The 14,348-nt window shown below is 44.0% G+C and overlaps 2 protein-coding genes across 2 annotated transcripts in view; one reads left to right on the top strand and one right to left on the bottom strand.

Annotated features, from left to right (window-relative positions):
* LOC144698080 (uncharacterized) overlaps positions 1-14,348 on the bottom strand; it is a 642,405-nt gene that overhangs the window by 99,092 nt on the left and 528,965 nt on the right. The gene's annotated exons all lie outside the window — the stretch shown is intronic.
* Positions 1-14,348, top strand: part of LOC144698079 (uncharacterized) — a 105,571-nt gene that overhangs the window by 50,836 nt on the left and 40,387 nt on the right. Inside the window, 2 exon segments of the mRNA XM_078570001.1 lie at positions 12,604-12,844; positions 12,847-13,374. Coding sequence (XP_078426127.1) covers positions 12,604-12,844; positions 12,847-13,374 — 769 coding nt within the window.

The following is a 14,348-nucleotide window of genomic DNA, read 5'->3' as shown; positions in this document are numbered from 1 at the left end:
ATTTAAACTCTCATTGAACTGGTCTGGTTCCAAATCTCCTGCTAGAAATGACAAGAAAACTTCTCACTGAATTCACTCCGGGTCTTGACTTCAGAAGGACAGGACACAAGGTAACAAAGTACATTTCGACAGAATTGGTTGTAAAATGGCAGAATGACTTGGAAAATGCATCCGTGGTGTTGGGAAACATAAAATTATAGAAAGTTACAGCAAAGAAAGAGGCCACTCGGCTCTGGTGCGCTGTTGTCAAAGAGCAGTTGTGAGTGGTTCATCAGGAGTGGTCAATTACTCTTCCATTTCACACTGCGAATTTAATGAATGTTTGCAGATCAACAGAAATAGGAAACACGGGGTATTTGGATGTTTTTTATTCAACTTAACCGATAATTAAATCCACAGACCGTCAGTTAAAATCAGGAATGATAAGAAGCGTAAACTACAGGGCTCAAACCTGCGTGAGAAAACTCCAGCCAATTTACAGTCCATCAGTTTAACCAATTCGCCACAATACTTAGTGAAACTTCGTTATTGTTTGTATAAAATAATAGAATGGAGACAGGGAGTAACAGAGAAAAAAGATTTTCAGTCTGTGCCATTGCCCCAACCACCTCTCCCCATTCTCCCAACCAAAATGCAACACTGCACAGGTCAGCAGCCCCCTCGCCGCACGGAGGATTTTTTGGAAGCGTCTCAAACAACAAACCACTGGAAAGTTTAGCAGCCGCGGGACTGGAGCCCAAAGCAGGAAAGCCTCGGCCAGCATCTTAGCCCACTCGGCGACTCAGTACCACATTTAGAGCAGAAACAACCATTGCCTTGACCGGCATCGGCACTGAATTAGAGTATGGGAAAAACATGGTCAGGAATTGGCCATTCGGCCCCTCGGGCATTCTCAGCGACTTCATAAGATCATGTGAAAACTTCAATCATAATCCGCTTTGTAACATCCGGGCATTTAGTAGCTGAACAGTCTCCACCCAAAAAGAAACAGAAATAAATGTCCTCTTGCATCTTTTAAAACAGCGCTTTTGTTTTCTCTGGACCATCTTAATCTGAAGCCACAAAACTATCATAAACAATATTTGGGTGGTAAAAATGATGAACTGAACCACATTGACACACACAGAGGAACACACAGAGACATCGACACCGAGAGTGACAGAGGACAAGGGTTTGTTTCTAAGGAGAGACAAACACCCAGACAGCAAACCTGACACCAACCTGGCTCCGTTTTTGTTCCATTTCCGACTAGAAGTTTCGTGAATATTTTTGTGAATGAACGGAAATAGGAAAACGCCCGAGTGTTTGGATGGACTTGATTCAATGTAACCGATAATTAACTCTGTAAACACAGAGTTAAAACCAGGGATAATGAGAAGCGGGGAACCCCAATGGATTTGGACTCTATCGCCTTCGCCACTCAGTAACCACGACTGACTTAATGCACAGGGTGATGTTGTTAGTATGAAATCATGGGTGGCTACAGCAGAGAAGGAGAACATTCTTGTCCGTGCCGGCATTCTGGAAGACCAGTTTAACTCATTCCATAACCCTCGTCTTTTTCCTCACAGCAATTTGTTTTGAATCTGTCTCTCCTCGTCCTTCCTGTTAAAATGAAACACCGCACACAAACCGTACAATTCGATTTGAGCTGGCACTTGTTCGATCTGCTGTTCAAGCTGCTCATGTACAACTTTCAATTTCCAAAACCCACCAACCTCATCCCTGCGGCCCCTGTGAAACTAACAAGGGAACACACGGCAGAAATTCATCACTGAAAGTAACTGACACACATCAAATACTAAACACGTTCCTGTTGGTAGGAGACTGTGGCACAGTGGTACTTTCACTGGTTTGGGATTCCAGACTAAGGGATTCTGTATCGAATCTTACCATGGCAGGTGGGGAAATTTGTTTCCAATAAGAAATCTTGTGATCTTCACTAATCGTATTAGGGACGAAAATCTCTTTAACTCTTGTATACTCTCTGGAAGAGGGCTGACCTCGCCAGGGACTGCCCACCCATCCAACTTATGAACCCAATCTTTCCCTGAAAAGCAGGGAATGGGAATGTAAGACACGAGAAGGGTTCACAGGAGCTGATTGTCCCAGACACTGATTATAGGAATGTGCACAGTATCAATTATCCACAGTCTTGTGTATGTTGTTAAACTGTGAAATTATTTTGAACTGATTTTCAATGTGAAGAAGCGGAATGAGCTTATGTTGTTCAGTAGATGTACAAGAAGGTACATGCTCATGTGCAAACACTGCGTGTTTGAAACTCAGGTGAATGGTTCCGATCATTTCTGCAGTTGTACTAGTCTGGTTTCAAATTCAGTGCTGGAAATGAGAAGAAAATTCGCTGAATCTGTTTAGTGTCTGGAATTCAAAGTGTCAGATAGAAGGGCAGGGATTACTTCTCGCTAGATTGAGTTATGAAATGGCAGCATAACTTAGAGAGATGCAACCGGGGTGTTAGGAAACACAAAATGACAGAAATTTACAGCAAATAAAGATGCCATTCGGCCCTGTGTGCTGCTTTCAAAGAGCAGTGTGATTGATCTGAATATTCAAGGGTATTCGTCATTTAGGAAGGAGAGACAAAAAGAGAAAGGAGGTGGGGTCGCGCTGTTAATAACGACAAGATCGGTACATTCGTGTGAGAGGGTCATAGATTGAAAGATCAAGATGTAGAATCAATTTTGGTGGAGCTAAGAAACAGCAAGAGGCAGCAAACATTGGTGGGGGTTGTTTATTGGTCACCAAACTGTAGTGGTAATGTTGGGCACGGGATCAATCAGGAAATTAGAGCTGCATGTGACATGTGTAACATTGGAATAATATTTTATTTTGCACCACCAGCTCTATAGTAAGTGCTTTGTAACCTATCACAGCCCTTCTCTTTTATTTTCACTCCCTCACTGGATTTATTCTTTCGACTTGTTGCACGTGAGACATTTCCAGCTCTGATGTGAAACTTTAACTCTCACTCCCCTGACTCTGACAGAGCTGTTCTGTGTTGCTTTCAGCCAGGAAGACAATTACATTGGTTTTAACAGTTCGCCCAAGGGCAATAAACCTCAATTCCCTGATAGGGAATCAAACCTGGGGAGCGGCAGTGAAAGTGCTGAACCCTAACCAGTCGGCCATCAGGGAAGCTGCTAACAGTGCTGGAAATTTGGCTCATGGAGGCTGATTTTGGCATTTTTTCATCCCGATCCCTTTCACCAGAGATAAATTTCTCCGACCAAATGGTCTGTTCAGGTTGAACACAATGAGCCAATGAGAAGAACCATTGCTGTTATCTGGAACATGAAATCGATAGTTTCCTCCTTTAAGACAGTTCTTCGCCTTTGACAGAGCTGTTAGTCATCTGACTGAATATGTGACTCGGTGTCACACTTGTTATATAATGATCCTGGGAACACCTTGTGACGTTTCATTCGGTTAAAGGCACTTTATAAATATAAATTGTTGTTGTAGCTTAACATACAGAGAAATAGACAAACTCCTCTTGCATCTTTTACCCTGAGAGTTGTTCCTTGTAACATTTTAATATGAAGTTGCACAACTAAAGTAAATAATGTTTGTGCTGGTAAAATGTGTTCAAATCCTCGGGGAACTGAAGCACATTGATACACACAGACATATACACCGAGAGTGGCAGAGAACTCAGGAGAGACAAACACCCAGAAAACAAGATGTCACCAACTTGGCTCCGTTTTTGTGTCATATCCGACTGAAGACTTGCAGAAGATGGACGCATAAACGGGTTTGTATGGATGGCTTTTCTTCAATTTGAATGAGGATTAATTCTACAGGCAAGCAGAAATAATGAGAAGCACAGTCAGCAAGATTCGAAACTATGACACGAGGCCCTCAATGGATTTTAAATCCATTCACCTAAAGCACTAGGCCACAACTACAGAACTTGCTAACATGCTAACATTATTTGTTTAAAATCATAGAATGGTTACAGCAGAGAAAGTGGGTCTTCTACCCGTCCTATCATTACCATTACCCGACCTTTTCTCCAGAACCCTGCAATTAATACTGTCTCTCCTCATTCTTCCTACAAAATAATAGCATGTTTAGTTAAAACACAGAAGACTCGTTCAGCCAATAACAGCATCGAGTGTGTTAGACGTGAACATGAAGTGAAGTAAGGTGAAATAATGCCATAAGCTGCGGATGTACAACTTCCAATTTCCAAAACCCACCAACCTAATCAATGCGGCTCCTCTGAAACTTTCAAGGTAAATATTTATCCTTAAAAGGGGCCGCTCCCAGAACTACACACAGTCCTCCAGGTATGATCTAACCAGGGCTTTGTATAGCTGTAGCAAATATTTCCCTCTTTTCTATAACAACCTCTTTAACAGGTTGTACAGCAAGAAAAATTAGATTGTATATTTCGACTGAGAAAAATGAGGAGGTGCTTGATCTCACAGCCATGTGTCCTGGTCAATGTTCACGAATATTAATCTGCAATATAATGAATAAAACATTTAGGCCTACATCGAGCCCATTCGAAATCTATAGAATTATTGGATTCAAACAAACCCATCAATTATTCTCTCTTCCTCAGCTCCACAGTGAGTGAGACTGGGAAAGGTAAAAAACCAGTAATATTCAGGCCCCGCACTCTCCAATCACCCACTGCCAGCAGAAAGCAGCAACTGCAGCTTCAATCAGCGGGTTACTGCCCGTTCCTGGGACACAAGTCACTCCAACCCAGGCCAAACTTCCCAATTCACCGAACACAGGCTCAAGGAAACACAAGTAGATTATATCCCGGTCCCTCACCTCCGAGCAGCATTTACTGAATACCCGAGGGAATGAGTCACAAACAAAAGTAACACCAACTTATCTAAATCTTTTTATTGGATGTGTTCATTTCATTTTAAGTTCTGAAGATGGGAAAATGGCCAAAATAGAGGTTGGTGAATAACAGTTTGGAACCATGTTCCTCTCTCCCACTGCAATACTGATCCTTCCAATCTAAAGGAAGTTGGGGGCAATGATAAGTTTGATGCTCAGATTAGCTCCGTCTCCATATTATAAGATGAATATAGAAGCACTGGAGAAGGTACAATAAAGATTTACTGGATTGATGTTAGAACTGAAAAGTTTTAACATTCAACAACGATTGATTTGATTAAACAGGTTTTCTCGAGAACAGGATGACCTGATCGAAGCCTTTAATATTCCAAAAGGGTTTAGAAGATGCTTTAACCAGAGATAAAAGCAGAAAATGATGGAAATACTCAGCAAATATGGGAATTTCTGTGGACTGAGAACCAGAATTATATTTTCAGGTCTGTGCACTGATTCTGTACAGTTCCGCTGACAAATCACAGACCTGAATTGTAAACTATGTCTCTCCACGGACGCTACCTGACCTGTTTAGAATTCGAAAATGTTCTGTTTTTATTTCAGATTTACAGCATCGCTTTCCTTTTTTCTTCAGAAGAGAATGTAGAGCCCCTTGCCAGAAGGATTAGAGATCCAAGTCTGTGCTGGACACGCCTAGGTAAAGTAACACTGTGAAAACATCTTTCAGCAGCTAATTATGGAAAAAGGTTTACTCGATCATCTGATTAGTTGACACAACAGCAGTCACATCTGATGGAGAAAATTCAGAGATTTCATGTGTGTGAAGGCATTTACTCAGTTTGGCCACCAGTGAACAATCTAGCTATAAAAGTTCAAAGGATTTGCTCTGCAATAGGCACATTTTTACTGACAAGATGGAGTTTAAATGTTTGGTGAATGGAAGGAGAAATCACTTCTTCACTTCACCTATGAAGAATCCAGTGAATCCACATCTAACTGTAGGGGTTTGTTCTGTTGTTAATTACACCCAGGGCAGAAGCATGGTAGAGGCCGATGCAATTTATTGTATCAATTGATTGTATAATTTTAAATCTTGACCTTAAAGCTGCAATTACCATCGGATCATAAAAATTTATTGGATATGCAATTATATCCTCCCACCCAGCATTCAATGCGGGACAGAATGTACCCTATCCAGAGCGCCAGGGCCTTACGCATACGCATTGCGGTGTGTGATTGGCACCTGCGCATTGCGGGTTCTTGGCTGAGCATGCGCAGTGCTGTCCTGTGACTGGAGCCGCAGGGTGGGTAAGAAAATGGCGACTGCAGCAGAATAACTGAGTTAGTGGGTGGACAGGAGGAATGGAGCCAGCGGAGTGGGCAGGGAGGTTTTATAAACACTTGGTGCAGACCGCAGAGCCTTAATAAGAAACTACCGGTTCCGCGTTTGCAGCGAACAGACCGGAAATGACTGGGTCTCTCGCTCTGCTCGGCCCGGGGGGAGCGGCTGTGCAGCAAGGCGCATGCGCGGTCATCCTGGTCCAGATAGCAGGAGGAGAGAATATTGTGAATTTCTAACCTGGACTGACAGGGATGGATTTTGGAAACTCCTTTTCCAGGGGGTTAGAAGGGGAGGATTTACACACAGCAAACTCAGACCAAGAGAAATGTTTCTCTCGTCTCAATTTATGTCAAACTGATAGTGATTGATTGTTTTGCATTCTTTTCATAGGATATTAAATGGGAAGGATTTGCAGACGGGAAACTCAAACCAAACATCAGATCAAGATCTGATAGACTCACTTGATTCATCAGGACCTGGATATTATCGGCCTTTGAGAGTAAGTAATGAGTTTCAGGTCATTATCACTCAGTGTGTAAAATTTGTTCCTCACACCCCCTGTAAATCTTGCCTCATATCTTAAATCTGTGTCCCATAACCCTTTTATGATCAGATAATGTGAACAGCTTTTCTTTAACTACCTCATGTAAACCAATCATAAACTTGTACACCTCTATCAAATTTCCCCTCAATCTACTTTGCTCCAAGGAGAACAACACCAGTTTTTCCAAACTAATCTAAAATCCTTCACCCATTGAACCACTCTGGTAAGTCTCCTCCTCAAGGACCCTCACATCCTTCATAACGTGTGGTAATCACTGGTTTGCACAGACCCAGATGTTCTGTGTCCGTGTCTGTGACACCATCACACATCGACAATTACACTGTGACATCATCACACATTGACAATTACACGGTGACCCCGCTCGCTGGGTATTTTATCAACTGGGAGATTTTTCTCTGACTCCCGTACTTCTGATACCTTTCCAGCTGCAGTCTCCAGCATGAGTTTCCAAAACTGAAAAGAGTTAAATTGTTTCAGAGGTGAGTAGTTTTGACCATTCATCTACAATTTGGAGCTTTTAGTCCTCTGTTATCTATATGAGGTCCTACAACTCTACGGCTAGTGTGACTCCTTTACTGTTGATCTGATTCTGTGTCCATCCATTGCGCTGTTCTACCTCTGCCCTCTCTGATCACCTCTCTGCTGTTGTCTAACTTCCTCTGTCTCTAATAGTGGGTGTATTTTGGCTCTGTTTAGCATTTTACGGTTACTTCTGCCAACTGCTGCCCTGACCATGTGCTGCTGGCTTACCAGCTATAGCTTCCCACCATGTCTTTCATAGTCAGGAATTGTTTTTCCTGTGCTATAGTCCATCTCTCTTCCATCTCTGAGCTTATATCGATCATCAGATTCAGCATCATTTTTATTCCCCGTAGTTCATTCTGCACCCCCTGAAATGTTAACTGTTTCTCTCTCTGCAGATATTGCCTGACCTGCTGAGTGTTTCCAGCATTTTCTCTTTTTATTTCAGATTTCCAGCAGCTGCAGTATTTTGCTATTATTTTATTGCAGGCGTTGCTCACAGAACCAAGTCTAGAAACACAGATGGACCAATTAAGAGCCGGTTTGTATCAGGATGGGTGTCAGTTACAGAAGTTTGTCCCTGGCCTCCAGTGTAGGTCCTTTCTCATCAAGTTATAGAATCATTGAGTGATTACAATACAGACGGAGGCCATTCAGTCTGTTGAGCCCCTGTTGGCTCTCTGCAAGACAAAATCAGTTAGCCCCTCCCTTGCTCTTTCACTAACAAGACCAGCAAATGTTGCCAATCCCCAGTTGTTGTGATGGTGATGTTTGACCTTCTTGACTGCTGCAGTCCGTGTGGTGTGATGAACATGCTCCTACAATGTGTTAGGGAAGGAGATACAGGTTATTCCCCCAGTGATGATGAAGGATCAGTGAATTATGTCCAAATCAACAACAACAATTTGCATTTGTATGGAATGTTTTTGTGTACTAGACCTTTCCAACGAGTTTCACAAGTGTGTTATAAATCAGGAGCCTTTGTAGGTCAGTGAGCACAGGGGTGATGGGTGAACAAGACTTGGTGAGAGTAAGCACACGGGCAGCAGAGTTTTGGATGACCTCAATATTACAGTGAGGTTGAATGTAGGAGGCTGGCCGGGAGTGCGTTAGAATAGATAAATCTTAACAAAGGAATGGATGAGAGTTTCAGCAGCAGATGAGCTGAGACTGGGGTGGAGTCGGGCGATGTTACTGAGGTGGAAATAGGCGGTCTTGGTGATGATGTGGATATGTGGCTAGAAGCTCATCTTGGGATGAAATATTTCACCGTGATTGTGAACAGTCTGATTCAGCCTCAGACAATTGCCACAGAGAGGGGTAGTGTCAATTATTATAAATCTGTGGATTACTAAAACCTGAAATAAAAACAGTAAAAACTGGAAACTCTCAGCAGATCTGGAAGAATCCATGGAGAGAGAAATAGAATTAACATTTCAGGTCTGTGAGCAAGTGAAAGAGGGGAGGTGGGAGGAAGAACAGAAGGAAAGGTCTGTGAAAGGCTGCAGGTCGGGAGAGATTAACTGACAAAAGGGTTTTTTTTATTCGTTCATGGGATGTGAGTGTCACTGGCTAGGACAGCATTTATTGCCCATCCTTAATTGCCCTTGTTCTCTGGGCATTTAAGAGTCAACCACATTAATGTGGATCTGATCATGTAGGCCAGTCCAGGTAAGGACAGCAGATTTGCTTCCCTAAAGGACATTAGTGAGCCAGATGGGTTTTTACGATCAATCGGCAATGGTTTTGTGGTCATCATTTGACTTTTAATTCCAGATTTTCATTGAACTCAAATTTCACTATCCGAACGCGGGTCCACAGATCATTACAGTGGGTCTATGGAATTGTCCAGTGACAATAGCACTGTGCCAGCAGCTCCCCAAGGTGAAAGGGAGTGGGAAACAAACAAGCAAAAACACAGAAAATATGTCTAGATGAGGTGTGAATGGTACAGAAACAATATTCTGAATGCAAAGTGAAGGAAATAAGAGAGAAATGAGGGAGGAAAACAAAGACACAAAGAAACACAAAGCAAAACAGGGGCAGAGATTATGATACTAAATAGATGAGCTCAATTGCTGAAGGCTGTAAGAGTTGCCCCATTTTTCACTTCGTAATAAATTATTACATTTCTATCTATTCTCAGTTCAGGTGAAAGGTCACAGAGCTGTCATATTAACTCTGTTCCTCTCTCCACAGATGCAGGCTTGACCTGCTGAGGGCATTATTTTCACTGTTTTCTCTTTGGGTCTGGGGGATAATGTTCACTGTTTTATATTCGGGTCTGGGGGATAATATACACTGTTTTATATTCGGGTCTGGGGGATAATGTTCACTGTTTTATATTCGGGTTTGGGGAATAATGTTCATTGTTTTATATTCGGGTCTGGGGGATAATGTTCACTGTTTTATATTCGGGTCTGGGGGATAATGTTCACTGTTTTATATTCGGGTCTGGGGGATAATGTTCACTGTTTTATATTCGGGTCTGGGGGATAATGTTCACTGTTTTATATTCGGATCCGGGGAATAATGTTCGCTGTTTTATATTCGGGTCTGGGGGATAATGTTCAATGTTTTATATTCGGGTCTGGGGATAATACTCACTGGTTTATATTCGTGTCTTGTGTGCATCAGGAGGAGAAGCTGGAGGACAGTAACTGCACATTGGGTTCTGGTTTTTAACAAAATAAATTATCCTGGTGTGTGGGACAAACAGTTTCAGATTTGCTGCAGTCAGTGAAGGCGAGTTTGAAGCTTAATCCTGCAATTCTGTAAATTTAAACTAAAACCAGACAAGCAGGAAGCTGCTGATGGTTAAAGGGGGTGGGGTGGTTGTTGGGGGAGGTGTCCGGAGGAAATCTGGCACATACTGCACAGGGTGAGCAGGGGAAAGGGGAGGAATTACTTGGTTAAACAGGAAGCCAGAGACAATAGCAGAATACGGGAATCACTGGGAATGGAGCAGTGGAATAGACACATCAGAGAATCATAGAATGGTTACAGCACAGTGGAGACCGCTCGGTGGGTCTTGTTTGTGTTGGCCCACTGAAGGAGCAATTTACCCGGTGCCATCTCCCTTTTCCCAGAGCCTGTGATTAACCAAGATTGAACAAGATTCGAATGTAACAAGGTGTTTACGCGAAGGGGTAGCAGAAAAAAAAACTAAAGCAACTTGTTCATAGAGTGATTCATGAGTGGGGTACAGGATAACGTACCTGTACAGGTCAGTGAGGATCCCCAAGGTCCATCAGCCATTTGCATGCAGTGTGTAGTGGGCCCTGGGGGAGGGGAAAATGGAACCATTTGTGACACAGCACAGGGCAGGAGGTCACCCCTCCCCCACTGTCATGGTTACACAAACGACTCACCTTGGACTGTCCCACACCTGGGCCAGGCGGGGTCAAGGTGCAGGAAGCTGCAAGCTGGTAGGTTGAGCTGTGAACTGGGCGGAGTTGGGGGGTTTGAGTGACAGGTCTGGGGCTATATCAGAGCAGGCACAGTCACTACTCCCCCTTTTCCTCGTGGATGTTTGACTGGAATTGTGTTGGTGAGTGTTTCTAAACTCTGTTTCACTATCCCAGGAATGGAGGTGAATTGGAGGTTGTTGTGAGTGTTAGATTATATTGTTTCTCCTCATTCTTCCCGCTTCTCCCACTCCCACTCCCAGGCTGCAGGTTGCGGTGATTCTGAATGCGGGATGGTTGTTAGTCTCGGCCCTAGTGTGGGTGCACAAGCGCTGAAGGAAGGCTTATTGTTCTGCAGTAATGGTGGGTGATGCTACCCAGAATGCTCTGAGGTAGAATATGGTCTGTCTCAAATACAGGAGCCCAGTCTACCCTCACTCTACTATTTTGAATTTAATTTTCCATTAATCCGTGCAATCAGCCAGTCTGTTTATGTCTTCCTGTATTTTGCTGCAGTTCTTCACCTTCTTAGCTTGCATTATGGGATTGTTATCATCTGCAAATTCCGACAGCCGACATTCAATTCGCAAATGATGAACAACTTTTGGATAGAGCGGTCCCTTGGATGCATAGAATTGTGGGAACTATGGCCACCATTAGTCAGCGACTGTCGCTGAGATTTTTCTGACAGTCTCATGGCCAAGCTCTGTTTCTCACTCGATTGATGCGGCCTGACCTGTTCAATATTTTCAGTGTTTTATCTTTTAAATTTCAGATCCAGCCGTGCAGAGCAAGGACATGGGAAGCAGATTTTTTAATGACCATCTTTATGTGGGCGGCTAGGAATAGTCCAGTTTAGAGGGAACAAAGGAATGGGTGAGATTAAGCAGCAAATGAAGTTAGGCAAAATGACTGAGGTGGAAATAGGTGGTCTTAGTGATATATAGTCAGAAGCTCAGCTTGGGGTGAAATATGACACCAAGATTGTGAACAGTGGTTCAGCCTCAGAGTTGTCAGAGAGATGGACGGCATTGATGCTCAGGGAGTGGAGTTTATAGGGGGGACTGAACTCAATGGCTTCAACCTTCCCAATATTTAAATGGAGGAAATTTCTGTTCATCCAGGGCTGGATGTTAGACAAGTCAGGACGGTGTGTGACTTGGAGGGGAACTTGGAGGTGATGGTGTTCACATACACCTGCTACCCTGGTCCTTTTAGGGGATGGAGGGTGAGGGTTTGGGAGATGTTGGTAGAATTGTAGATGCATAAAATCCCTTTCCTTCACTCCCTGCCTCTCCCATCTCCCTCTCTATTTCCCCCAGTAGATGCTGGTATTTTGTATAGTCCCTGACCAGTTGGCAGGTTCCCTTCCCTGAAGGACATTAGTGAACCAGTTGGGTTTATATTACAATCCAGCTGTTTTCATGTCACTTTTTCCTGGTATTGGCCCCACAAATTCCCAGGTTCATTCACTTCAATTTCACAACCTGTTTTTGTGTTATTGTGGGTTCTCTCTCATTCACTTTTGTCTGTTTAAACTATTTCCTCAGGATTTTCAATCGGGAAACCCAACATTTCATCAGAACCTGACGGTGTCGCACAATTAGTCAAAACCTGAATTTCATCGCATTTTAAGCATGAAAGATAAAAGTGCTTTTCACCGTGGGGAGAAACCGTACACGTGTTCTGTGTGTGAACGAGGTTTCAGCCGATCATCTGACCTGTCGAAACACAAGCACAGTCACACTGGAGAGAAACGATGGAAATGTGGAGACTGTGGGAAAGGATTCAATTATCCATCCAGGCTGGAAACTCACTAGCGCACTCACACTGGGGAGAGGCCTTTCACTTGTTCTGTATGTGAGAAAGGATTTGTTGATTCATCCACCCTCCTGAGACACCAGCTCATTCACACTGAAGAGAGGCCGTTCACCTGCTCCGAGTGTGGAAAGGGATTCACTCGGGCATCCAACCTGCTGAGGCACCAGCGAATTCACTCTGGGGGGATGCCATTTACCCGCTCCGAGTGTGGGAAGGGATTCATTCAGTTATCCTACCTGCTGACACACCAGAGAGTTCACACTGGGGAGAGGCCATTTACCTGCTCTGAGTGTGGGAAGGCATTCACTCAGTTATCCAACCTGCTGACACACCAGCGAGTTCACACTGGGGGAGACCATTTACCTGCTCTGAGTGTGGGAAGGGATTCAGTCAGTCATCCCACCTGCTGACACACCAGAGAGTTCACTCTGGGGAGAGACCATTCACCTGCTCCGAGTGTGGGAAGAGATTCACAAGGTCATCAAACCTGCTGATACACCAGAGAGTTCACTCTGGAGAGAGGCTGTTCACCTACTCCGACTGTGGGAAGCAATTCACTCAGTTATCCAACCTGCTGACACACCTGCAAGTTCACACTGGGGAGAGACCATTTACTTGCTCCGAATGTGGGAAGGGATTCGTTCATTTATCCGATCTGTTGAGACACCAGCGAATTCACACTGGGGAGAGACAGTTCACCTGCTCCCACTGTGGGAAGGGCTTCACACAGTCATCCCACTTGCTGAGACATCAGCGAATTCATACTGGAGAGAGGCCGTTCATCTGCCCTGTATGTGGGAAGGGATTCACTGTGTCCTCTGACCTGCTGAAGCACCAGCGAATTCACACTGAGGAGAGGCCGTTCAGCTGCTCCGAGTGTGGGAAGGGATGCACCTGGTCATCCCAACTGATGAGACACCAGCGAGTTCACAAATAACGAACAGGACATTGCTGTTAATCACATCCAGGACTGAACCTTGTTCATTGTAGTCTGTTTCTGCTGATGTTAATAAACTCTAGCCCAGTTATTGGGGCTAATATTCTGGATAAGGACAAATGAAATATATTTGTGTTAAATATAGCACATTGAGTCTTGTTAATATCTCTAACACAAGTTAGTTTCTCTGGAAGGTCTCTCCCTCTCCCCTCCCTCCTCCATCCTCACCTCTAACAACAAGTGTAAGGAGCTCACGGAGCTTCTTTGTCACTAAGATTGAGACAATCCGATCAGCTGCCTCTGCTGCTTCCCTCCCTTCCACTAGCCCAACGGGACAAACTGTCTCTTTAATGTTCCACCTTGTCCAAGCCGTGAACCCACATCTTTCATTAGCTTCTCTCCCATCTCCCTTCCTGCCCTCTCAGTGGTCATCTTGTCCATGAGACACACCTCCTGCTCCATCGACCCTATTCCCGCTAAACTGCTGATTACCCAACTTCCCCATGTTCACTGATATTATTCACAGTTCTCTCTCTTTTGGTACTGTCCCTCTCTCCTTCAAATCATCACCCTTTCCTCAAAAAACAATTACTAACTTTCCTGTCCTTGCAAAGTATTGACCTCTCTTCAACCCCCAGTTCCTCTCTGAACTCCTGAAAAGTGTGCACACCTCCCAAATCCATCTCCATCTTTCCCAGAATTCCCTGCTTGAATCCCTCCAATCAGGTTTCTGCCCCTGCCACTGTACTGAAACAGCTCAGATCAAAGCCACCAATGACATCCTATGTGACAGTGACAAAGGGAAACTATCCCTCCTCGACCTGCTTTGACAAGGTTGACCACACCATTCTGCTCCAACACCTCTCCACTGTCATCCAGCTGGTTGGGGCTGCTCTCTCCTGGTTCCATTCTTCT

This window comes from Cetorhinus maximus, chromosome 23, assembly GCF_964194155.1.
Source record: "Cetorhinus maximus chromosome 23, sCetMax3.hap1.1, whole genome shotgun sequence".
Taxonomy (NCBI): domain Eukaryota; kingdom Metazoa; phylum Chordata; class Chondrichthyes; order Lamniformes; family Cetorhinidae; genus Cetorhinus; species Cetorhinus maximus.
This window is presented reverse-complemented; position numbering and strand designations above follow the sequence as displayed.